Source organism: Schistocerca nitens, chromosome 7 (assembly GCF_023898315.1).
Source record: "Schistocerca nitens isolate TAMUIC-IGC-003100 chromosome 7, iqSchNite1.1, whole genome shotgun sequence".
Taxonomy (NCBI): domain Eukaryota; kingdom Metazoa; phylum Arthropoda; class Insecta; order Orthoptera; family Acrididae; genus Schistocerca; species Schistocerca nitens.
In genome coordinates, this window is record NC_064620.1 from 174,845,584 (window position 1) to 174,868,964 (window position 23,381).

Sequence of the window (23,381 nt, forward strand, 5' to 3'; positions counted from 1 at the left end):
GTGGTTCGTTACTGGATCGAATTGTAACCGGTGACGATACTTGGGTGAAACACGTCAATTGTGAGTCATAATTACAGTCCATGGAGTGGGGGGCACATGAGGTCCTCCCCAAAAACCAAGGAGATGTTTGCAAACCTTGTGATCAAGGAAGTTGATGGCGAAAGTGTTTTGGGATAGGCAAGGTGTACTTACTGATTTTCTCAAACGTGGAGCAACCATAAATTCTGCCCGGTACTGTCATACTTTGCACAGCCTTAGAAGAACAGTTCAAAACAAATGCCTAAGAAAGCTGACGTCAAAAATTTTGTTTTTGCATGACAACACTTGACCTCACACGGCAAATCACATTAAAGAATTCCTTAATTCATTCAAATGGGAAATTTTTCCCTCATCCACCCTACAGCCCGATCTTGCACCAAGCGACTTCCACTTGTTTCCCAAGATGAAGAACTGGCTTGCAACGCAGCACTTTGATAACGACGCGGAACTCCAGGCGGACGTGACTCACTGGCTGAAGTCTCAGGCGGCAGAATTTTACGGCGAAGGTCTTTCAGAGCTTGTCCACTGCTATGATAAGTTCCTCTATGTGTTTGGTGACTATGTGGAAAAGAAGTATGTGAATTGCCCTTTCAGATGTATATAATAAAATATATTTCTTATACTTACTTTTTTAATGCCAAAACGTTCCCTACTTTCTGAATAGCCCTTGTACTTCTCCTTGGAGTTGTAAATCTTACCAGTCCTTTGAATGGCAAAGGTTTATGCATTGGTGTAGAACTTCCCAGCACTTCAGGAAAATGAAACCAACAAAAAACAGTGCATTCTCTTTTTAGTGTGGTTTGGACAAAGTGAAGCAATTTACTGGCAAAACAAGCTGAAAAGAAGCAATTTGGTAATGCTCTGATCCCAATATACCTCTCTGAATGCCAGAATACTTAGACTTTTCCATAAATAAACCAATTATGTGTGAAACTACCAAAGAACTCATTTTGTACTTTTTTCAGGAATACTCATATTTCTTGCCATTGTTAATGTATAATTTGTCATCTCTGAAGGAACTAAAATCAATATGAAAAACTAACCTTGAAGCTTGGTCTTTCTTCGTGTGTTACCCTTTTTCATCATACACAAATGTGCTAATAAAATTTTAAATAATCGCATAAGTGGCTGGTCTTCTGACCCCGAAATTTTTCTAAGTGGCTGGTCCTCAAAGTGTTAAGTTTTTGATGAGTCATATGCTCTGTGATTTAAAAATTCATTGCACATTCTCACAAGTAGCTCAATTCATCTTGCATAAAAGGAAATGTACTTTGAAAGTAACACTTCTCAGAATGTCATTTACAATATTTATATTTTTATACCTGTTAGAAATGTAAACAGTTGTGACGTCATGGTTATCAAGAGCAATTCATTGTTTGCTTAGTCTTCATCCTAAGACCTGTGACATATTTTGCTGTCGGCAGACACGTGTGCACTGTTCTTGCTGTATTGCTGTAAATGGCGCATTTTCTTTCAATTAAAGTTTTATCTTGGTGGTGGTATCTCATTTTTCATTGCTGCAGTGTTATTCTTCGGTATTGGACTAAAATAAAATTATCAGTTCTTACCAGTCAGAATTAAAAAATTTAACTGTAATTTAAACAATGTAAAATTTCTAGAATCTTAAAAGCTTCGCAGGTTTTTTGTGGATGAGATAATATGTGAAAAAATATTATCTGAAATGTTTATTCTTTATTAGAAGCAGAATTTCACAGCATATTTCACTGATAACTCAAACCTACTTACTTGGAAATGTAAAACTGGTATTCATACTTATCAGAGAAACTATTGCAAATATTTTAATACCGATAAAACATATCGTTCATAAGGAGTAAGACTACTTTTTGCTCACAGGTGGTGCATTTACTCAGCCCACTACAGCATTCCCGCAAGTTGCAGCAGCTGTGCCTTATGCGGTTCCTGCTGCAGCTGCTGTCCCAAATGGTATGATGCCAGGAGCAGCCATACCAGCAGCACCAGTGCAGGTGAATCATCTTTTTGCTGTTGGTGTCCCTTACTGTAAGACACAAGAAAATTAAATCTTTACTTACTAATATAAATACAGCTGCCTGTAAATTACTACTAAACTAGAATCACATGCAAGGTGCAGGCCAGCTGTTTATTTGTAGCATCTTACCAGGGTTTATCACAGTCCTTTGCTTTGAAGAATAGTGGAAAGTCTAAACCAGAGGTTCGGACGACTCTGCGATGGTATCAGATGTGAATTTCTTGACCTCCACTATCGATTACAGAATTGCAGTGTTCCCCCTCATAGGTCAGGTGTGCACTACACGCAGGAAGTGGCTACTGGGGTAGTGGAGTACACATGGTGATTTTTTAGGTTATAGAAACCTTCCCTTGGATCAAAGACGATTTGCCTGATAAATTAGCCACAATGTGCTCAGAGAACTTGCATTGTCACAGAGCAGAGACAGAAGAGGTTAATATTATTTTAGTAAACTGCTGTAGCATCCAGGGAAAGGTCCCAGAATTCATATTGCTCTCTAAAGGTCATAATGCACATATAGTATTAGGAATGGAAAGTTGGTTGAAACCAGACGTTAATGACAACGAAATCCTAAGTTCAGATTGGAATATTTATTGAAAGGATAGATTAGTCGCCAGTGGTGGTGGCGTGTTCATACAGTAAAGAATTCGATAAAATCTACTGTGGTTATCACAGTTTCAGATTGTGAATTAATCTGGGTGAAGTTAGGTAGCAAAGATCGGTCAAAAATAGTATGGATGATTCTATAGACCACCTGAGTCTGGAGCCCTAGTGGTAGAGCGCTTCAGACAGGACTTAAAGAATATTGTTAAAAATACTGTTGTAATAGGGGTGCTTCAATGTGCCAGATATAGATTGGGAGTGTCATGCTGTCAAAACTGGTGCTAGAGATAGGGATTCGGGTGACATTGTTCTGGATGTCTTGTCCAAAAATTACTCTGAGCAGGTAGTTAGAGAATAAACTCGAGAGAGTAATGTCTTAGACATCCTGGTGACTGACAGATCTGAACTTATCGAATCAGTTAACACAGAGGAAGGTATCAGTGATCATAATGCTGTTATAACGTCTACGACAAAGGGTCTGATAAAATATGTTAAGGAAAGTAGGAATATATTTTTGTTTAGCATGAATGACATTATACAAATCTGAGTATCTGAGCAGTCAGCATCAAATATTCAGTGATAAGGACGATGATGTGGAAATACGAATGGAAAAAATGCAAAGGAATCGTGTAATATTCCCCAAAAAGTATTTTCCAAATAAAGTCTTGAGAGATGGGAAAGACTCACCATGGTTTAATAGCCATGTGGATATTGCTACTTAAACAAAGAGAATTATATCTCACATTCAAGAGAAGTAAAAACCTCGCTGACAAACAAAAGCCAAAAAAAGCGAAAATAGATATAAGGAGAGAAATGAGAGAAGCATTCAGTGACTTTAAACATAGAACTTTGTCAACCTATCTGAGTAAAAATCCTAAGAGGTTTTGGTTGTATGTAAAATTATTAAGTGGGGTCCAAATCATCTAGTCATTCACACAGTGACCGTACTGGCACTGAAACAGAAGTTAACAGTGAAAAGTCTGAAATACTGAATTAAGTCTTCCGAAATTTTCACCACAGATCATAACAGAGTCCCTCCTTTGTCATCATATGAAAGTCTAGATGGCAGATATTGAGATAACCAATCGCAGAATACAAAAACACCTACAATCGCATAGTGATGGCAAGGCATTGGGACCACATGAAATACCTATACGATTCTACAAAGATTACGCAAAAGAACTTGCTCCTATTATAGCAGTAATTTATTGTATGTCACTTGAGCAACCGTGGGTACCTAGTGACTGGAAGAAAGCACAGGCATACCTGTTTTTGAGAAGGGTCTTAGGACAGATGCACACACTTATAAACCTATATTGTTGGAATCAATCTGTTGTGAAATTATGGAACATGTTTTATGCTCAAGAATTATGACATTCTTGGAGGAGGAGAATCCCCTCTATAAAAATCATTGTAGATTCTACGAACAGAGATCCTGCAGAATTCAGCTCACTCTGTTCCATCGTGAGATCCACAGCGCCATAGACAATACCACTCATGTTGGTGCTGTTTTTCTAGACTTCAGGAAGGCATTTGGCACTGCCCCGCACTGACATTTAGTGAAAAAAAAAATTGCTGATAAGAGTATTGGAGCAGATTTGCGACTGGATTCAAGACTTCCTTGCAGACAGAACTCAACATGTGGCTCTTAACGGAACAAAATTGACAGATGTAAAGGCAATTTCTGGTGTACCCCAAGGAAGTGTGATAGGACTGTTACGGTCTACAGTATATATAAATGGTTTTGTAGAAAGTGTCAAATGCTCTCCAAGGTTGTTCGTAGATGATGCACTTGTCTATAACAAAGTAGCAACGCCAGAAGATGTAACGATTTGCAGAATGACCTACAGAGAGTTGATTACTGGTGCCAGCTCTGGCAGTTGACCCTGAACATAAATAGATGAAGCATATTGCACATACATACAATAAGGAAATCCACTACTGTATAGCAAAACTATTGCCGTAAAATATCTAGGAACAATTATCCATAGCGATCGTAAGTGGAATTGCTGCTTAACAAATAGTGAGAAAAGTAGATGACATATTCGGATTCATGGGAAGAATCTTAAGGAATGTAACTCATCCATGAAGGAAATGGCTTGAGGCCCTCGTTAGACTGATTGTTGAGTATTGTTAATCTACTTTGAATCCCTACCAGATAGGACTGATAAGGGGGGGGGGGGGGGGGGGAGAGAGAGAGAGGATCCAACAAAGAGCAGCAAGTTTTGTTACGGGTTCATTTAGTTGGCACAAGGGTGTTATAGAGATGCTCAACAAACTGCATTGGCAGACATTACAAGGGAGGCGTTGTGCATCACGAAGAGATTTACTATTGAAATTTCGAGAGAGCACTTTCTGGGAAGAGTTGGACAACATATTAGTTCCCTCCACAAGTCTTGCATAATGACCATAAGGAGAAAAATTCGAGAAATTAGAGTGAATACAGAGGATTACAAATAGTCATTCTTCCCACACTCTATTTGCAAGTGGAATAGTATTGGAGGGCTCAGTTAGTGGTACAAAAAGTACCATCCGACACACACCATTAGGTGGCTTGTGGAGTATGGTGTAGTTGTAGATGACAGGACTATGTGGAGGATGATCGATGACAGTGAAACAGAGGTGCCGTGTTGTTGCAGATTTCACAGTGCTCGTGTGTCACGCTGAAAGACAGGGTGTTCATTGTGTGGACGAAGTCTTCTGCAGTTACAAACTCATTTACAGCACACTGTTTCTCAGACACCGAGTTCAGAGCCCTCTAGTGGGAGAGAACCGCAAATTTTTAGACATGCAGGATGTTAACATTTGTTTTATTTAAGAAACTTAGTTTTCACATCAATTTGGAGGCATTACTTTTCAGCATGCCATCAAATATGTAGACATGTGAAATGAGAAAGGTCTTAGCACTTATAATGCTGGTCTCACAGGTAGCTGCCATTACCTGTGGATGGCTAATTTTCTTAAGTTATAACTCATTTGTACAAGTACGTAGCTCGAATTTAAAGACTTTTTAGTTTTATTATACTTACTTTAAATAAGACCTAATCTGCTATTGCTAGTAGTGAATCTGAATACACATATGAAAATTCAATTCAGTAGTAATCATTATAGGAAGAGAGAAAAATTGAAAAGGAATCATTCAGATGTATCAGCAGACATATGATCATTCTATTTTAATTTTTTTTGCAGCCAGTTTATATATAAATAAACACACAAAACACAAGAACAAAGCAAAATTTAACATTCATAGTAGATTATAGTGTGATAAAAATTGAAAAATGGAGAAATGCACTCTCCAACATTATTCACTAGACTCATGTGTTCAGATTCATTTCATGATGTACCTGCAGCTGAACGGTTCATAACAATAGTCTCTGAAAGTAATGTTGGAAATGTATGCAGCAACTCATCTTAAAACAAGAGTCTAAAATTCTCAGCGACATCTAATCTGAACTGTCATCACACACAAGGTTTTAATCATACATAGACTCAAGGTTTTTGTAAATCATTTTCTCCAAAGGTTTCTCCTCATCTCATCTCTTCACTGCACATTTTGAACACAAAGGCACTAAATGGAGAGAACCCAAATGTCACCTGACACCCCTGAAGCAAGACACAATAATAAAGGTTTCAGAAATGACAAATTTTTCCACTTATATCACTACAGACATCTAGAGGTCATAGCAGAAATTACGAAGCCTGCAGTACTCGTAAGATTCCAGGAGCTGTAAAGAATGTTTGACACCGTGGAAAATCATCATAAATGGGGTGACATAGTATTGTGTCTGCCACCCATTTCCATTTCCTGCATGGGCCGTAATATTATGTCACCTACATACTAAGTGTTAATTTTCTTTTTAATTGGTAGGGAGTCCTAGTTTCATGCTTTGTTTGGTAGTAGCTAGTTCAATATTTTTACAACAGGGTATGCTACTCCACTTAGAACTCCACACCAGCAGGCAATGTGTCCATGAAAACTATTTTTATGTCATTTTTTTGTGCACTTGAAACTAATTTTTACTATCAGTAACTAAAACCATGAAGGAATAAAGTACTGAGAAGTAGGTGTAATTATTAAAATACCATTAAAGAGGCCTCTATAAGATGAACTGTTTACTTTACACAATATTCTTACTGCTAGATTCTGCTTAATAACTACAGCATTGACTTTAGGTGCATTACCCAGGAGATACCCTATTTTCGCTAATATAGGTTACACTTTTTTTGTAGATTTTGGCTTGAATAATCATGGTGTGGCTTATGATAGAGATTTCATCCCCTCAGATCATGAATCGTCCATTTCAAAATGACACGTACACACTTACCTTGTGCTACGAAATTAATACTATTGCAGGTTACTACAGTTACTTTTTTAAACCCAGGGTTGCCACAAGTTCTGGAAATCAGGGAATTTCATACGTGTTAGGGAAATATCAGAGAAATTTGAATAAACACAACGAAAAATCTAGTTTTGGCCTGAGTAGATGAAATGGTTTGTTTACTGGGACATCAAGTCGTTCCTGGAGACTGTTGATGCAGTGGCCAGAGACAGTGGTCATGTGTGTATTAGTTGTCTGAATGGTTGTGTGAATGTGTGTGTGCTCGTGTTCTGACAAAGGCTTTGGCCAAAAATTTTGTTGTGTGTGACTGTCTTTTCTACATGCCTGTCTGCGACTCAGTGACCATCTTCACGGTGAGTTGTTACCTATCCTAATTAGTATTGATTTTCAAAGTATTCATGCAAGTTATCTGTTGCGTGGATTGATCAATGCATTCTCATTTCGTCAACGTGGTGTCTGTGATAAGTAAATAGCTGGCCACACCAGTGTACTTCCATGACGGGCCAAAGCTGCAGGCCATTTCTGTGGGTATATCTAATGGACCAGGCCTGCCAATCTGAAGCAGATTATTTCCCACTAATGTGCAGGCCCTGTCTGTCGGGTCTAGTCCCACTGATTCACCTGCAGGCCAGGTCTGTCTGTGTGTGGTGTAATCTGGCAGATTTTCGTGGTTTATCTGTGGATTCAGGACTGTGGTGCTCCTTCGCAGGCCAGAGGCCGCGGGCAATGGATTTCAGGAATTGCAACTGTCTCACTGCAAGTACATTGTACAGTGCGGCGTTTTATAGACATTTTATTTATTGTAGTACATTTTGGCACTTTGAAAGTAGTTTATACATTTGAAAGTATGGTTGATAAGAGAAAGAAAATGGTGGCAGTACTGGCAGTTTGTACACTACGTACTCAAATATTTCTTGAAGGAAAAACCACACAATACCTGTAAAATAATAGACACAACACAGTGAACAATAACTGACAACAACATAGTAGAATAAACATTTCATTGGAGTCACTAGTTGTTGTTGTGGTCTTCAGTACAGAGACTAGTTTGATGCAGCTCTCCATGCTACTCTATCCTGTGCAAGCTTTTTCATCTCCCAGTACCTACTGCAACCTACATCCTTCTGAATCTGTTTAGTGTATTCATCTCTTGGTCTCCCTCTACGATTTTTACCCTCCACGCTGCCCTCCAGTACTAAATTGGTGATCCCTTGATGCCTCAGAATATGTCGTACCAATCGATCACTTCTTCTAGTCAAGTTATGCCACAAATTTTTCTCCCCAATTCTGTTCAGTACTTCCTCATTAGATATGTGATCTACTCATCTAATTTTCAGCATCCTTCTGTAGCACCACATTTCGAAAGCTCCTATTCTCTTTTTGTCTAAACTATTTATCGTTCATGTTTCACTTCCATACACCGCTACACTCCATACAAATATTTTCAGAAACAACTTCCTGACATTTAAATCTATACTCGATGTTAACAAATTTCTCTACTTCACAAACGCTTTCCTTGCCATCGCCAGTCTACATTTTATATCCTCTCTACTTCGACCATCATTAGTTATTTTGCTCCCCAAATAGCGTAACTCCTTTACTACTTTAAGCATCTCATTTCCTAATCTAATTCCCTCAGCATCGCCCGATTCAATTCGACTACATTCCATTATCCTCGTTTTGCTTTTGTTGATGTTCATCTTATACCCTCCTTTCAAGACACTGTCCATTCCGTTCAGCTGCTCTTTCAGGTCCTTTGCTGTCTCTGACAATGTCATCGGCGAACCTCAAAAGTTTTTATATCTTCTCCATGGATTTTAATACCTATGCCCAAATTTTTTTTTTTTTTTTTTTTTTTTTTTTTTTTTTTTTTTTTTTTTTTTTTTTTACCACTTGCTCAATATACAGATTGAGTAACATTGGGGAGTCACTTATAGTGTTGGCTCATGCAGTTCTTCCCTGCCTTATACACTTCTTTCAAGAGGTTATTTCTGAAATTGGTGAAGATATTTTAAATCTGTCTTGCTATTCCAATGGAATACGTATTTTTGTCACCAAATGTGTTTGGTTTTCATTGAAGTAAAATATAGTATGTGGTCTTCAAGAAACACACAACATTTGACTTGCTTTCTCCATCTAAAAACAGTTCATTTCAAAAGCTGTCATTGTTAGTGCTTAAGATTTTTGCTCATATGTTTAGAAATACAGAAGTCCTTCCATATTTTTTTTATTTTTTTTTAATCGTAACTTTTGTCTTTGCTTACACTTCAAATCTCAAAATTTGTCCCCCAAGGGGCCAACAGCCCTTTCGTGGTTATGTGAGTGGCGCGCATGGGTCTCTGAGCTATTGCAACCTTTGTTCTTTTCTGGGCTGCTTTCCCTTTGCCCCTTCCATACCTTCTCTGTGTTCATCTTTGTGTCGCCCTGGCTACCCTCATTACTTTGCTTTCTCTTGCGACTTTGGTTGGTTGCTTTCCCTCCTCCTTTTTGGCTTTTCTTTATTCGTCCCCCTCGGGTGTTTGACCTCCATCTCTAAATTTGAAATCTGTAGTGTGAGCCAGATGGGGGAAGAACTCCCTCCCTAGTGTCCTTGGTGTGGATCCCTCTGCTCTTCCTCTTCCCCTCCAAAGCCCTTTTGCCACCTTGCTAGGTCACCAACTTGGTAGTCAGTCCATGTAGTGGGGCTGTTAAGTACCCATCCTGGCACACGAAATGTGTTAAAACTATCTGGCCACTATACTGTGGCCATGACTCTTCCTTAATGTAGTTCTGTCTCAGTCTCAGTTCCTGTTTCTGCCTTTCCAGCCTTATACTCCTTGGATGCAACCTGGGATGAGGTCTAGATATGCTGGCTTGGGGCGAGACCCTTTCCACAGTTCCTAGTCTGTACCAGGACTGACAGGGAGAACCCCTTTTCTTTGTGGAGCATACTGAAGAAAAGTTACGTGAAGTTGAGTCATTAAGCAAGATGAACCCTGGCTCTCTCCTCATAAAGACAACTTCTGCCAGTCAGCCAGCCTCCCTCTGTGCATCCGACCATTTAGGAGACAATCCCAATGCTATTGCATCACACAAGTCACGCAGTATGACACAGGATATAATTTTCAATACAGGCCTTTTCCTCAAGTTCAATGAACTTGGGGCTAATCTGGAGCGACATGATGTTCATTTCATCCGACATGTCCAGAGAGGCCCTAAGGACCATCATGTAAACACTGTCGCTTTCACCATGGCATTTGCATGGGATATCCTGCCTGAGTAGGTCAAGGTAATGGTGTACAGATGTGATGTGAAACCATAAGTTCCACCTCCCATGCATTGCTTCCATTGCCACAATTTTGGCCACATGTCTTCGTGATGCGATGCCACTCCCATATGTGGTTGCCCTCTTGCTGTGGGGAGCCCTTGAACCCCACTGCTTAACTGTGTAAACTGCTCTGGTCTCCATTCTCCCCATTCACCAGAGTGTTCATTGTACGTGAAGCAAGAAAGAATTCAGGAAATAAAGACCCTTGACCATCTCAGCTACTTTGAAGCCCCGAAGAAATTTCTTCGGACTTCACCCTGTAAATCTCTGCTCTACCTATGCCTCAGTTATGCCTTTCACTACTCACCCCTCCCCCTTACCACCATACTGCCCCTTTCCATTTCCTCACCCTTGATGGCTCCCGTCTCTTCCCCTCCTGGAACCGCTCCTCCTCCTCCTCCTCCTCCTCCTCCTCCTCCTCCCCCCCTCCCCCCTCCCCCTCCCCCCCCCCTCCCCCAGCCAGGAAAAACGTCCTCTCCTCTGGCTCCTTGTAGGGATGGGGCTCCATCTCGGAACACTCCTCCCAGATGTTCTCAGGACAGGAAGCTTGCACCCTCAGTTGGGCCAGAGGAGAGACCTGCACTTGTAGGACCCCAAAGTCACTCACTCTCTGAGATTAGATTAGATTAGTTTTCGTCCCATAGATCCGTGCTGAGGAGATCCTCGTGGATGTGGAACATGTCAATTTATTTTTTTATTTTTAAGCTGAAATAACAATACTAATAGTATGAATATATACAATACATCATTTGTTTCTATTAAAAAATTCGTCAATGGAGTAGAAGGAGTTGGCCACTAGTAAGTCTTTCAGGCTCCTTTTAAACTGATCATTATTTGTAACTAAATTTTTTATGTTTACTGGCAAATTATTGAAGATGAGTGTTCCCGAGTAGTGGACCCCTTTTTTGAACTAAAGTAAGTGCTTTTAAGTCCTTGTGCAGATCATTTTTGTTCCTGGTATTGTATGTATGAACTGAGCTGTTTGTTGGAAAAAGAGATATATTATTTAGGACAAATTTCATTAAGGAGTAAATATACTGAGAGGCAGTAGTTAGTATACCCAGTTCTTTGAAGAGTTTTCTACAGGACGTCCGTGAATTTACTCCACAAATAATACGTATTACACGCTTTTGGACTCTGAAAACTTTTGTTTGACTTGTCCAATCCTGACATCACTGCCACCTATTCTCTTGCTGATAACGCCGCCTCTGTCCCTCCAAGGGAGACGTAGTAGTAGTAGTGGTGCAAGTCAAAGGACGAGGCTTCCCCGGCAACCCAAAGTGCTTCACCCCTCCACCTCCTCCTAAATCAGACCCAGTTTTTATGGATGTCATCCCATCTTCATTGATGAAGACCACCGACAGTGACTTGAGCTCCCCTCGTCTTCTTTATGTATTAGATTAGATTAGATTAGATTAATACTAGTTCCATGGATCATGGATACGATATTTCGTAATGATGTGGAACGAGTCAAATTTTCTAATACATGACATAATTAAGTTAATATAACAACCTTTTTTATATTTTTTTTTTTGTTTGGTTATTCTTTCTTAATTTATATCTAAAAGTTTCTCTATGGAGTAGAACGAGTTGTCATTCAGAAATTCTTTTAATTTTTTCTTAAATACTTGTTGGTTATCTGTCAGACTTTTGATACTATTTGGTAAGTGACCAAAGACTTCAGTGGCAGTATAATTCACCCCTTTCTGTGCCAAAGTTAGAAAGGGGTGAATTATACTGCCACCTGGACTCTCACCAAACGATAATACAGTGGAATTGCAACGGATATTATTGCCATCTCCCGGAAATACAATGCCTTGTTTCCTCCTCTTCTTCATTCTGTCTTGCTCTTCAAGAAACTAGCTTTTGTGATGACCACTCTCAAAAGTTTCGTGTTATTGAACATTCTGTCAGAACCGTGCCAGCTCTGGGATAGCTTCTGGAGGCGTCTGCACTTTGGTTTGCACTGATGTCATTAGTGACTGGATCCCACTTCATACCAACTGGATGTGATAGTAGTTCAGAGTGCAGGTGACTGCAGCCATCACCATTTGCAATGTCTACCTTCCTCCAGGTAAGCCACTTCCTTATGCTGAGCTGTCTACCTTAATACAGCAATTCCTGCCCCCATATTTCCTCCTTGTGGACTCCAGTGCACACCACCCCCGTGGAGAGTGCCACTTCGTTGGGTTGGTGTCTTATACTTCACCAGCTTACTACAGACTTTGGTTTCTCTCCTCAGTGACAGTTTCGCTACCTACTTCAGTGGTGCTCGTCGAACATTTACTGTTCTCGATATCACAGTCTCCTCCCCTGCTGTTATGGCTTGCCTACATTGGTCACTCGTGATGATCTTTGTGGCAGTGACCCCTTTCCAGTGATTCTGTCATTCCCCTGTTGCTGCCAGGCAGATAGGCCCCACGTTGGGCGTACTGCAGGGCCAGTTGGCCTTTAAATAAGTCTGCTGTGCACTGACACCTCTCCTTTGATCTGTATTGATGTGGTTGTTCAGGTTATTTCTGCCACTATTCTTCATGCTGCTGGCACTGCTGTCCCCCTATCAACCGGTCCCCCTCATCGTCAACCAGTACCATGGTGGACCACGAATGTAGCAGTTGCTGCCCAGGACCACCGACGGGTGCTGCAATGATTTAAACAACACCCTTCACAGACCAGCCTCCTCGCTTTTAAGCATCTCTGTGCTAAGGCTTGTTACCTTATTAAGCGGAGTAAAAAGGAGTGCAAGGAGAACTATGTTTCGTCTCTCGGGACGTATGGCTCTTCATTGCAAGTTTGGTCCAAGCTCTGTAGACTTCTGGGCCACCAGTGACAGTCAACTGTCAATGGGATTATCCTCCAAGGTGCTCTGTATACTGATCCATTGGTCCTTGCAGAACACCTCGCAACACACTTTATGCCAGTATTGGCGTCCTCTTCCTATCCTGCCACCTTCCTCCAGCAGGAGGAGTTGAACAGACCCCTTCTGTTTCAATCCTCACCAAGCTGAACCCTGTAATGAACCCTTCACTGAATGGGAATTCTTGCTGTCTCTTACATCTTCACATGACAGCCCCAAGCCCAGATTCCATCCACAACCAGATGAGCCAACACTTGGACATTACACAGAAGCAATATACTCGCATTTGACTCAGGGATGCCTTTTCCTCACAGTGGCAAGACAGTATAGTTATCCCCACCCTTAAGCCTGGGAAGAAGCAAACGTCTCTTGACGGCTACTGCCCAATTAGCCTGATGAACATACTTCGTAAATTGGTTGAGAGGCTGGTTAGCTTCAGATTATGTTGAGTACTCGAATCTAGAGGCCTTTTTTCCCCGTATCAATGTGACTTCTGGGAAGGACGATCTCCAGTTGACCATTTACTCAGATTCGACACTGCAATCCGACTGGCTTTTACCTACTGTCTGCACCTTGTCATGGTCTTCTTTGACCTACATAAGGCGTGTGACATGGCTTGGCGCCATCACATTTTAGTTTACCTCTGTGACTGGGGCTTTTGCGGCCCCCTTCAGATTTTTATTCGTGGTTTTTTTTTTTTTTTTTTTTTTTTTTTTTTTTTTTTTTTTAATCCCACCAGCTCTTCCGGGTTCCAGTTGCCACTTCACTCAGCACCCCTCAGATTAAGGAGAATGGTATCCCATGGGGTCCTGTATTAAGTGTCACAATTTTCCTCATAGCCATCAAAAGGCTTGTAACTTGTGTTGGCTCTCAGGTTACTCCAGCGTTGTATGCAGACAGATTTTTGCATCTGGTGTGGCTCCCACTCGATTGCTTCTGCTGAGTGCCGGCTCCAAGACACCATCCGATGGACCTCTGCATGGGCTGTATCCTGTGGCTTCCAATTTTCTCCCTCCAAAATGCAAATTATGCATTTTTGTCATCAATTCATAGTACACCCTAATCCAAAACTTCATTTACACAACCTGCTTATAGATGTTACAGCACAGTCCCATTTCTTGGGTCTGTTTTTTGATGAAAAGCTGACATGGCTAACCCATATTTGCTGCCTGAAGACTACATGCACGCAGAAGCTTAATGCTCTCTGCCTCCTAGCCTGCACATCTTGGGGTGTGGGCAATGCTACTCCTCTAGATCTTTACAGTGCTCTGGTCTTGTCCAGGCTAGATTATGGAAGTCAGGTTTATGGCTCAGCGGCTCCTTACACTCTGAAAATACTTGATTCTGTTCACCATTGTGGGGTCCGTCTGGCTATCGGTGCCTTTTGCAATAGTCCCGTTGAGTCTCCTCACAGAAGCGAGGATTCCCTCCCTCTACAAATACAATGAAGCCAACTCCTGGTTTCTTACACAATTGCCATTTGCAGATTCCCTGACCATCCCGTGTACCCTGTCCTATTTGTGAGTGAGTGATGGACATCTCCCTCCTGATCCCATAGGTGGGATTGCCAGTTGCAGTGCGTCTCACTTCCCCTCATCGAGATCTCCATCTCCATTCACTGAAATGTGCGCCATGTATTTCCTCTCACACACCCCCTTGGATGATGCCTAGACCATGGATTAGGACCGACCTATTCCAGTGTCCTAAGGACTCTCTCTCCCCTATGGTCTTCCAGCATCTTGTACATTCCATCCTTGCAGAGTTTCAGGGTGCTACCATCTTCTACACTGATGGTTCTATGATGATAGATAAAGTGGGATACACCTTCACATCTCTTACTGGCTTAGAACACCGTTTATTGCTGGAATCATGTAATGTGTTCACAGCAGAGCTGCTAGCCATTACCAAGGCCCTCCTTTTTGTTACTCAGGCCTCCCTCCACCGTTTTTAATATGCAACAACTCATTGAGTAGCCTGCTACTATCGTCATCTTTTGGTCTCTGCTTTCCATGATCTTCTCTCCTTCCTTGGCCGTGCTGCCTGCTCAGTTGTCTTTTTCAGAGTCCTAAGTCATGTGGGTATTCCAGGGAATGAACGGGCTGACTGTCTAGATAAGCTAATATTCGCACTCCATTCCCTTTCATGACTCCAGCTGCGGACATGCAGATCTATGTCAAATTTCTCTTTGCCTGAAACTGGAATGACATCTGGTGTGCTACTGCTCTCAGTAATAAACTCCACACAGTCAAGGAGACTGCTGCACTTCAGTGCTCTTCCTTCTGCTCCTCTCAGTAGTCATCCACTGCTTTATGCTGTCTACGTGTTGGTCATACCAGGCTCACCCACTGTGTCCTCCTGTGTAACAAACCACCACCACAATACAGTTGTGGAGTGAGACTGATGATATCCCACATATTGGTAGAATGTCACCTTCCTTAATGTTAATATTAGTGGACAATTCATGGATGATTGAACTGGTCCTCAGTTTCCTCTGTGAAAGTGGTTATTTCCACATATAAGATTTTGCTTTACTCCTGGAGCAGAGGCAGGGTGGTTGTGGTTGTGGCCTCTCTTCACATTCTCTCTGTCTGGAACCCCATGACCAGTCCTCCATGGAAAGATCACTTTTCCCATTTTTAGATTTGGTCTAACATTTTATGCCTTTTACTGTGTGTGTTTTAACTTGTTTCATAGTTTGACTCCCCTGACTGGATCTGTTCACTTTTAGCTGACCCTCTTTCTTCTGTGAGTAACTTTGCAATTGCGGGACTGATGATCTCACTGTTTGGCTCTATAAACCCTATCACTCAATCTCAGAATTTGTCGGGAAAAATGCTAAAACGTGCCTGGAAATTAGGGAATTTCCCGTGAGGAAACTTATGACAACCCTGAAATCATCAAACGTGTAAGTAGAAAATATTGGAAAAATTTGTACTTGTACACAAATACAGCAGCTGTTCTTGGAAAAAAAGAAAAAAGGAAAAAAAACTGTACTGCTGCTTTTCAGCATGAAACGTACAAATTTGCACATTATGTTCTCCTACAACATTTACTATAGTGCCGATCAGCATAACAAAATAGACCATTGTGTGGTCTGCATTTTCTGTTTGGGGATGTAAATAAAAAATTTTGTGTCGAAGCTGGATCACATAATGCTGGAGAAATATCAAACTGTTCCGTAAGCGCGATTGTGGTTACACAAAACACACACACACACACACACACACACACACACACACACACACACACACACACACACACCATTTCGTTCCATAAATTGCTGAAACTATCTGTACAAAACTTTAAATTCCTTTGGTGAAATGTTTATTTTACGTGCTGTTTTGCGGCCTCCATGTGAATCGTTTCAGTTGTTGTGGCACATCCACATTTCCCATTTAGAACTAAAAAGTCAGCCAAGTCTTCTTCCCTGTCTGGATATTTGCACTTTACCCTCGAAATGAACGAAGTTTTTGAACTATTTAAGATTTACTCTTAACTTGCCACCTACAGGTCCGGGGTTAGAATAGGCCCGAGGTATTAGTGCCTGTTGTACGAGGCGACTAAAAGGAGTTTAACACGTTTCAGCCTTTACATGATGGTCCCCTGTAGGGTTTGACCTCCATTCTTCAAAATTTTCCCGAAGAGTGAGCCAATTGGGTAAAGACACCTTGCAAGGTGCATCATGTCCATCATGCATTGAGATCTTAGCCCACTTTCTTGTCGTCGCATTGCAATCCTGCCCATTCACCATCTCTTGGACGAGGACACCTTCCTGGGTGCATTTTTCACCATGCACTATGCAGTGTCGATTTCTGCGTTGATGATAACCATGGACTACATTGCACCTGATATCCAGCACTGTAGGCAGTCCATTGTGGTGGGGCCACCATGTACCCTGTTGGTTGTAGCCCCCTGATCTCACAGGGATTGCTCTGCTGATGCCTGCGCCGTTAACTCCCTACGTATGCCAATTGGTAGATGCCCATCCCCCTGGGGCATAAGGACTCTCGGCAATGGCCATCCTGCCAGGTGGCCTTTGCTGCGGCTGGGTGGCACCCATGGGGAAGGCACCTGGTCAGAGTGGATGGCATCAGGGCGGATGACACGTGATGCAGCGTAGTCCATCATCTCTTGCTGGTAGGGAAACACCAGCAGTCTCTAAGCGATCACGAGCTCAATTCAACACACAGAAGTACGATCCCAAATCCTTCCCCTCCCTGGCCACACCATGGGAGGAACATCAGGCTAAGGATGGCAGCGGATCTTCCTCACCCTAGTACCTTGTATGTTCGAGAGCTGATGGGGCAACACCAGATTGCCGTCTTTTTTTTACTTACGTATAGCATACGACACAACCTGACATGTCCTTGCCACATTGTACGAGTGGGGTCTCTGGGGACCACTCCCAATTTTTATCAAAAACTTCCTGTTGCTCCGTACTTTCCGTGTCCAAGTTGGTGACTCCCGTAGTTCCATCCATATCCAGGGGAATGGAGTCCTGCAGGACTCTGTATTGAGTGTCTCTCTATTTTTAGTGACCATAAACGGTCTAGCAGCAGCTGTCGGGCGCTCCGTCTCACCTCCTGTGTATGCATACGACTTCTGCATTTGGTACTGCTACTCCAGTACTGTTGTTGCTGAATGGCGCCTCCAAGGAGCCATCAGCAAGGCACAGTCATGGGCTCTAGCCCAGGGCTTCCAGTTTTCAGCCGCAAAGTCGTGTGTCGTGCACTTCTTTTGATGTCGTACTGTTCATTCGGAACCCGCACTTTACCTTAATGACAATCCACTCACTGTAGTGGAGTCATATCAATTCCTAGGACTGGTTTTCGACGCTCGATTGACTTGGCTCCCTCATCTTCATCAGCTTAAGCAGAAGTGCTGGCAGCACCTCAATGTCCTCCGTTGCCTGAGCAACACCAATTGGGTTGCAAATCACTGTACACTGCTGCAGCTCTACAGAGCCCTTGTCCAATCCTGAATTGACTATTGGAGTGTGGTTTATGGTATGGTAGCACCTTCAGCATTGTATTTACTCAACCCTGTGCACCACTGTGGGGTTCGATTAGCGACAGGAGCTTTTAGGGCGAGTCCGGTGACCAGCATACTGGTGGAGGCTGGTGTCCCTCCACTGCAGATCAGACGTGAGCAACTGCTCGCCAGTTACTCAGCACACATTCATAGTTCTCCTTTTCCCGCCCACGGCAGTCCATCTCCTGCATCGGTGACCCAGATTGGGGTTAGCGTGCGGTGCCTTCTCTCCAAACTGGAGTCTTTCCCTTTACCACCTCTACTTGCGGTCCATTCACATATGCCTCCATGGTGTACGCCTCGGCCGCAGCTTCGTCTGGACCTTCTGCACGGCCCCAAGGACTCCGTAACCCCACCGCTCTCTGCTGTCACTTCCTCTTGATGCTTGACTTGTTCCGGGGCTCTGAAGTGGTTTACACCTATGGCTCAATGGCTGACAGTAACGTAGGCTTTGCATATGTTCATGGAGGACATATTGAGTAGCACTCCGTGCCAGTTGGCTGCAGTGTTTTCACTGCAGAGTTGGCGGCCATATCTCATGCTCTTGAGTACATCCGATCATGCCCTGGCGAGTCATTTCTCCTGTGTATGAACTCATTGAGCGGCCTACAAGCTATCGAAAAGTGCTACCCTCTCCACCTTCTGGTACTGTCCATTCAGGAGTCCATCTATGCCCTGGAACAGTCCCGCCATTCCATGGTGTTTGTGTGGACCTCAGGACACGTCGGAATCCTCGGCAACGAACTTGCAGACAGGCTGGCCAAATAGGCAACGCGGAAACCGCTTCTGGAGATAGGCATCTCCGAAGCTGACCTGTGTTCTGTCTTACACCGCAGGGTTTTCTTGGCTTTGGGAGGCGGAATGGCATAACAGCCCGCACAACAAACTGCATGTCATTAAAGAAGCTATGAATGTGTGGAAGTCTTCCATGCAGGCCTCTCGCAGGGAATCAGTTGTCCTCTGCCTGCTCCGCATTGGCCATACTTGGCTAATGCATGGTTACCTACTCCATCGCAAGAACCTACCTAAGTCTCACTGTGGCTCCCAAATGACAGTCGTCCACCTCTTGCTGGACTGTCCACTTTTAGCCGCTCTGCTATGTTGGGCGATAATGCCTCAACAGCAGCTTTAGTTTTACGTTTTATCCGTGAGAGTGGGTTTTATACTTCTATTTAGGTTTTAGCGCATGTCCTTTGTCCCTCTGTGTCCTCCACCCTAGTGCTTTTAGGGTGGAGGTTTTAATGTTTTGCTGAGTGGCTGGCTTTCCCTTTATATTCTCGTGGTTGGCCAGCCACTGTAACCTGCTTTCATGTTTTACTCTCTTCTGTTTCTAGCATCTCTGTTGTTTTCTTGTCCTCATAGTGTTCATTGCCTTCCCTTCGTTCTTGTGGATTTTCCTTTAAACAAACCAACCAACCAACCAACCAACTCTTAACTTGCACCTACTGATGATAATTCTTTTCCACTATGTGAAATCTGTGTCCAGCATTCCCATATTCCTTTGTTTAATACGTAGCTGATAATTTGAAGTTTCTCAGTTTTTATTTAGTAATAATTTAGTGTCTGCATCATGCACACAGCAGCAGTATTACTTAGTAATTGGGGGTAAATTTGGTTGTATGACCTATATTAGAGATATACTTTTTACTCCATTCTTGTGTCAAAAGTTTAGGTGTGGTCTATATTCGCACGCAGCTTATATTTGTGCAAGTACAGTTATTCCATAAGACAAGACAACAAGAAGTAAATATATGTGTAGGTCATGGTGAACTGGGGATCTGGATTATTTTGTGTGTTGACTGTATTTTAACATGATACCTTTTTGGATCCCAAAGAATTTTACATGCACTGTTTCATACAGCTTATTACTGTACTTGTTTTTGGTGCTAGCAGATCGTCTTTGCTTGTTGAAATCACATAATACTAGCATTTGTTAGAGTAAAACTCTTAACTGTTCCCCGTGAACCAGTTGTGAGCCATTTCAGTTAAGAGGTATCAGGTAAAGTTCAGTTGAGATCCTTGATTAACATGCTTGTGATCTGCAGATGTTGCATTTCTTGAACTCTCTTTCAAAGTCATTGAAACATTTTTGTGAATTCAGAAAGAGCAGAGACAGTGTTAATCTTAAAGGATAAGTTCTGCAGAAAAACTATTATTTTATCACAGGCCGTTTTTGCATCAACTTAATAGTAGTTTGTTTATATTCAGGTTTATAGACAACTGTTACTACTATATATTTCAGTGTGTCAGGAAATATGCCCAATACTATTGATTACAAAGTACTACTTCCTTCGTGTACATCATTAATCACACCATTTCACTACTTCCATTGGGTTAAATGTAGTTTGATGTATTTGACACACGCCCACTGTCTCGTGCTGTTGTTCCCCATCAGCTGTGTGTCTTAATTCCTTAGTTATATTCTGTGAGTGTAGTTTTGTTGACATTTAAATTTGAATGTGTTTTAGTTTTTAAAAAGGTATTGGCATATGAAATGTGTGTACCAGAGAAAGGAGGCGGCATATGTAAAATTCGAACAAGAAAGTGTTCAGTGTAAAATAGTATATCTCCCACAGCCACACTGTTTGGACACTGACACGCAACACAGCCCAACACAAGAACATACATATCAGTATCGTGCACTAATCTTTCAAATGATACTTTACTACCACACAAATTCTCATGTAGTGTGCACCCAGGAAGTGAGAGAATCTTGTGTGTAATAGGTTGCTTGAAGACAATAACTATTTTATAAAAGAATGATCGAACTAATTATTGAACAGCATAGATTAATCATTATAGTTCTTTACTATCACATATTATTGAGCTTGCTGTGGGGCATTTGCATGCCATTCTTCAGCTGTTGTTGTTTCATAAACAGAATGGAGTATTTGGTGGCATACCAAATGTGGCACCTCAGGCTACTACAGCAAGTTTAGCAGCATCCAATCCTTTCTTCAATATGGCAACACCAAATGTGGCCCCTGCTGCTACCCTTGGCTATCCAGTTGCACAGGTATTTGAAAGTTTTTAGATATTCATAAAATGTGCATGGTAATATTTATGTAGACTAAAACTATTACCCTGTGGAATACAGTATTTAATAAGACACATTTACTGAGGGGGGGGGGGGTGTTTCCTCCAGTTTGTCTGCTGATTACAGAATGATTCTGTGGTTTGAAATCATGTTTTACTCTGTTTGTATTTAAAGTAATTAATGTTAACAGTAGTTTGCAATCATTGTAAAGGAACTTGAATGATGCTGGAGAGAGGAACATATATTTTCTGTCACTTAAATTGCTTGAGTGGGAATTTAAATGAGGTTGTTATGAATATAGCTTGCCCTTCAGGTGAAACCAAGGAAACTGGTGGAAAATGACTGTGTATGAGAACTGGTTTGAGAAACCTATTATAGAGGTAAGTAATTTTGACCTACCTGTTGGCTGCAAAAGGGTAGGTCAGGGCTAGAGCCAGTTAGGTAATATTGGTGTAAGTGCCAGCAAATACTGTGATAGGGACATGAAGGATCACTTCAGAAATATTTTGTGGATGTTTTACAAGATTTTTCACTAGTATAATTTTTCTTGTAGCTTTTATAAAGAACCTGTGTGGAATTAGGAACCCCAAGGATAATCAGTGGCAGTTCGTACTGTAGTCGGGGCATAGAGCTTTCACAAGCAGGTATGTTAAGGGATTGCATTTGGAAGGCAAATATTTGGCTTCGTTTTTGTAAAGGTTTGTGCCAGACCAAAAACAGCATCCTCTTATTATGGAATGATCAAGTCTAATATTCAAGAAGATCTATGCATTGTATTCAACAAACTTAAGTAAATTCATGTAGTTCAAAAATATGTAATTAGAATTAATTGCATAACATAGAATTCACATCATTTGAGTGCTGGAGATATATGGCCAGAGAACAGTGACAGCCATGTGTTAACAATGTTCTTGCAACTCTGTAAGTGGTTGAACTGCCTCATTTATCATCTGTTGCACATTCCTACTTCGATAAATAAATATGATGTGTATTAATGTTCCTGTGCTCTACTTGATTTTTCATTACTTCAGATTTTTGGTAGGAAGAAATAAGTGTGTATATTTGTATTTATTTTGCTCCCTTTATTTTAGGTTTTCCTTAGTAACATACTTCCCAAACCTATTCCCTTGTAATGATATAAATGCCCTGCACAGTATAATATTTAAATATTACAAAATAGCAGGGCTGCTGTTATTAACAAGTATGATGCAATGTTCATTTGGACATACATAAATGCATGTTTAAAGGAACAGGCACTGCTGTGAGTACAGCCATCAAGTAATACAGGAAATGTATTCACACTTGTGAATATGAATTGTCTTCAGCTGTATATTAGAATGACTGCAATGAAAATTTGTGCTGGATTGGGACTCAAACCCAATTTCCTGCTTTATGCGAGTGGTTGCCATAACTACCTCGGGTAGCTGTGCCCAAATCACAAGCAGACCCAAACTTCCCTATGTCATAATCCTTGTCATCTGCACTCATTGTTACCTGTGTTCCCATCCAGGGAGGGCGTATTTATTGTGAGTGCATGTCCAAAGAAGCCTCACATCAGACTACCTAACAACACAGACACTACTTTTTCATATTTATTCACCAATACTGAGACCTCTGTTCCCAATAAATATGCCCTCCTTAGACAGGAATATATGTAATATACAAGAGCAGTTTGTGACACAAGGGCAATGACGTATGGAAGTTTGGATCTGGCCGTGATTTGGGCATGGATAGCCGAAGTGGTTAAGGTGACCACTCGCGAAAAAGTGAGAAATCCGGGTTAAAGTCTCAGTCCGGCACAAAATAGCGTTGTCTTTCTAATACACAGCTGAAGGTGGTTCATATTCACAGCTGAGAGTACATATTAATTTTACCACTTCCACAGAAATGTTGTGCACTGTTCACACTTCAATATCCAATTTTTGAGTCCCTTCCTCTCTGGACAGGGCTCTAGATTGCCATATGTAACATCATAGTAAGAAAGAGATGTGCTCAATCTCAGGTGTAAGTCAGAATATATTACTGCCATAAGATGTATTAGTTACACTTCTACTGAACACTTTTTTCGAGTAAGTAGCTATTGAACTTAATGTAGACTTTATATTCCCTCAGTATTGCCATGTAACAAAATCAGGTGACGCACAGGGAACAGATTTTTG

The 23,381-nt window shown here is 41.6% G+C and overlaps 1 protein-coding gene across 3 annotated transcripts in view; it reads left to right on the forward strand.

Moving 5' to 3' along the window:
- Window positions 1-23,381, forward strand: part of LOC126194809 (stromal membrane-associated protein 1) — a 133,711-nt gene that overhangs the window by 97,684 nt on the left and 12,646 nt on the right. For all 3 annotated transcript variants that reach the window (XM_049933123.1, XM_049933121.1, XM_049933122.1), the window contains exons 6-7: window positions 1,894-2,024; window positions 21,067-21,201. In XM_049933123.1, coding sequence (XP_049789080.1) covers window positions 1,894-2,024; window positions 21,067-21,201 — 266 coding nt within the window. The remainder of the gene's footprint in view (window positions 1-1,893; window positions 2,025-21,066; window positions 21,202-23,381) is intronic.